The 3684-nt window shown below is 40.1% G+C and overlaps 1 protein-coding gene across 1 annotated transcript; it reads left to right on the top strand.

The window, feature by feature from the left end:
* Nucleotides 1-933: 933 nt before the first annotated feature.
* LOC138909676 (uncharacterized) lies at nucleotides 934-2295 on the top strand. The gene is made up of 4 exons (XM_070200887.1): nucleotides 934-1260; nucleotides 1304-1378; nucleotides 1440-1569; nucleotides 1859-2295. The coding sequence occupies exons 1-4, from the start codon at nucleotides 934-936 to the stop codon at nucleotides 2293-2295; spliced, it is 969 nt and encodes a 322-aa protein (XP_070056988.1).
* Nucleotides 2296-3684: the final 1389 nt, after the last annotated feature.

The following is a 3684-nucleotide window of genomic DNA, read 5'->3' as shown; positions in this document are numbered from 1 at the left end:
GTATTCAGTGTTACTTAATGGGCAACCTCATGGTTTCTTTAAATCAACAAGTGGGGTGAAGCAAATTGATCCATTATCACCTACTTTATTTATACTGGTTATTGAAGCATTATCAAGATGGTTGAATGCATTGCATAGGAATCAATACTTTTATGGATTTGGATTGCCCAAATGGAGTTCCAAGATAAATCATCTAGCATACGCGGATGATACTATCATATTTACTTCTTCTCGTGCAAGGTCATTGCGTTTGATCATGGAAGTTTTGGCAGCCTATGAGGGTGCGTCTGGCCAGCTCATAAACAAGAAAAATCTGCCATATACATGCATCAATCAGCACGTGAAGCAGTGGTGAACAAGGTGCAAAGGATCATAGGTATAACTAAGCAGGATTTCCCATTTACGTACCTTGGTTGTCCTATTTTCTATGCTAGAAGGAGGATGGATTATTACCAAGGTCGCATGAATAAGGTAATGAATAAGTTGCACAGTTGGAAATGGAAGTTTTTGTCTATAGGAGGAAGGGCTATATTAATCTCTAATATTCCCCAAAGTATGCCAATACATCTTCTTTCTTTTGTAAATCCCCCACTTTATGTGATTAACAAGCTACATAAAATATTTGCTCAATTTTTCTGGAGCAATACAGTAGGTGTGGCAAAAAGGCATTGGGCCCTCTTGGAATACTTTATGTTTACCTTGTGAAGAGGGGGTATGGGTTTTCGATCACTACATGATGTCTCCAAAGCTTTGTTTTGTAAGTTATGGTTGAAATTTAGAACAAAACCTAGCTTGTAGAGTGCATTTATGAGTTAGAAATATTACAAAAAGTTGAACCCTATGATCGTTCCTTGGATAAATAGTTCTCATGTTTGGAGAAAAATATTTGAATGTAGGGATATCATTGAACATCAAATACTATGGCAGCCTAAGATGAGGTCCTCACTATTCTGGCTTGAAAACTGGACAGGTTTGGGAGCTCTATACATTGTCACACCTCTAGACTTTGTATGTGATGAATCCATACACAACATATATGATGTGGTTGAGAATGATCAATGGGATGAGGAGAAGATAAGGGAGATACTGCCAGAAGAACTTGCAGATCACATTCTGCTGCACATGAAGCCTCCAGTGGTGCACGATGTTCTAGACAATCCTCAATGGATGCTAGAAACAAGGGGTGTATTCAGTGTAAAATCGGCATGGGAATACTTGAGAAGGAGAAATGAACCTGTCAATGCTTACAAGAAAATCTGGGTGAAATGACTACCTTTTAAGATTGCTTTCTTCATGTGGAAAGTGTGGAAAAACAAGCTCCCTTTGGATGATTTCTTCAGGAGATTGGGGTATCTTATGGCTTCAAAGTGTTGGTGCTGTACTGAACCAAATGAGGAGACTATGTAGCATATGTTCTTTACATCATATGCTGAAAATAGGGTGTGGAAATATTTTCTGGCTCATGCAGGAATTACTATGCAGGGGATTATATCCCATCAAGCAGTGACCAAGTGCTGGACTGCAGATGTGATCCCTCGATTGCAGCTTATTGTTCAAGCCTTGCAAGCTGTGATTGTGTGGGACTTATGAAAGACAAGAAATAACTACAAACATGGATATGCTATAACTGTGAGCAGGGTCATTTATTAGGTGTCCACTACTATGCAATCACTAGTTAAATTCAGAAAGCCAGCACTTCAAAATGTACCACATAAATGACCTGACCTGCTGAGTATGATAGAGTCCTATTTGCCTATATTGAAGTTCACTGAGGTTTTGTGAGAATATCCAAGTCCAGGGTGGATCAAGGTCAATACAGATGGGGCTTCTAGGGGAAATCTATGAAGACGTTCCATAGGCTTTGTGTTACGAAATGAAGAGAGGGATATAGTCTATGGATGTGGAAAGAAGGTGCAGGAAGGAACAAACATAGAAGCTGAAGCTAAGGCAATTCTGGAGGCCTTGAGGTTTTGTGTGGAGCATGATTATGGTCTTATTGATCTCCACACTGATTCAATGATGCTAAAAAATATTTTAAATGGGGAACGGAGTGTGCCATGGGTTATCTCTGCACGGGTGGAGGAGATCAAGGAGCTGATGGCAAGAAGCAATGTCACTGTGGCTCATACTCTTAGAGAGGGAAATAGTTTGGCTGATCAGTTAGCTAACTATGCATTAGATGTTGGATCTATTGAGGCACACAATTTTTGGGAGCTAGATATTAAAGGGAGAAGGATAGTGAATAGTGACAAGTTACAATGCCCTTATCTAAGAGTAAAAGTTGCAAGAAATTAGGAGGAGAGGAGGTAAGAAGGTGGAGTAGCAGCCTGTAGGCAACTGGAGTAGTCTCACTGGAATGCTTGTTCTCGAGTGAAATATGGGTGCTGAAGCTGGGAATCAAAAGGGGGAGAGGAGATATTATGGAATGCTGTGATCAAATCCTTTGGGAGGAGGTCATAGTGCGCTGGTTTTTAACTAACATTGTGTTCTTTTTGCAGGAAAAAATACTGTCCCCATGCCTCACCAACTGATTTATCTTCTATGGGTGGTATTAGCACTAGGTGCTCTGTCCCAGGAAGAGATGTCACTGATGAGCATAAGCATGGAAGCTTGGAGGATTACCAGTATACAAGGGATAAACAACTTCTACTGGATCAAAAACTATAGAAGGCTGCCGAGAATTTTCAATAAAATATCAGCAAACGAACAATGCATGAAGGTGCACACTTGCTTGGCCTTGGAAGCAATGAGGATTTGGGGCAGTCTGGACTTAATAGGGTCAATGGGTGTGTTGTGGAAAAATAAACTACATCCAATAACTTGGATATCACATATATGGAGCCAAGAAATGAACTATACAGAACAACACTTTGCTGCAGATCATCATAGCCAAATCCTTTGGGAGGAGGACATGAGGATCGTTTTTTATGCTAACTTTGGATTCTTTTTTACAGGAAAAGATACTGTATCCATGCCCTACTATTGGATACAAATTAAAAGGGTGGTATTAACATTTGATGCTTAGTCCCATGAAGGAGTACCAATAGGAGGCACAAGCATGGAAACAAGGACAACATTGCCCAGAATCGTGCTGTATGACCTGGGATTTAGGGACTCAAGTATGGGAACATTGGTTACATTATATAATAAAGCACCAGTGCATCTTATTAGATATACATCCCAAGAATGGTGCCAATAAATGGATACCTCAAATGGCTACTGGGGATCACACGAATACATGATCAAACAGGGCATAAATCTGCCTAGTTTTTTGGTCGAATGCAGTTATGACTGGGACTTTTGGCACTCAGAAACGGGATCAATGGATACATTGTGTAATATCACCCCAATGCATTTCATTAATTCCACATTCCAAGTATGGTTCCAACCACTGAAATCAACAGATGAAAGCTGGAGATCACACGAATCACTCCTCAAAACACATGCTCGAAAATGCTGGACTTTAGCTTCATTGATGAGTGCGTATAGATGTACTAGTAATTATGTGAATGCAGCTAATGTTTGGAAGTCATTGAAACAAGATGCAGAAGTGTATGGGGAGTTTTGGCATATAGAAGGCAACGATGTGCGAAAAAGAGAATGAACACATCAAGGACACGACAAGGCAGAGAAGTTTGTACTAGAGATTGATACACGACATTTTAGCAGATACACACTCCAGAA

This window comes from Nicotiana tomentosiformis, chromosome 4, assembly GCF_000390325.3.
Source record: "Nicotiana tomentosiformis chromosome 4, ASM39032v3, whole genome shotgun sequence".
NCBI lineage: Eukaryota > Viridiplantae > Streptophyta > Magnoliopsida > Solanales > Solanaceae > Nicotiana > Nicotiana tomentosiformis.
The sequence above is the reverse complement of the archived record's forward strand: the minus strand, read 5'-3'. Positions and strand labels throughout refer to the sequence as shown.

Bases quoted from the DNA above. Each gene is read 5' to 3' on its own strand.
- LOC138909676 (XM_070200887.1), top strand. From the start codon at position 934: ATGAGGTCCTCACTATTCTGGCTTGAAAACTGGACAGGTTTGGGAGCT. The intron at 1,379-1,439 runs GTACTGAACCAA...TGCTGAAAATAG, and splicing joins GGCTTCAAAGTGTTGGTGCT to GGTGTGGAAATATTTTCTGG. The intron at 1,570-1,858 runs GTGATTGTGTGG...GACGTTCCATAG, and splicing joins TTGTTCAAGCCTTGCAAGCT to GCTTTGTGTTACGAAATGAA.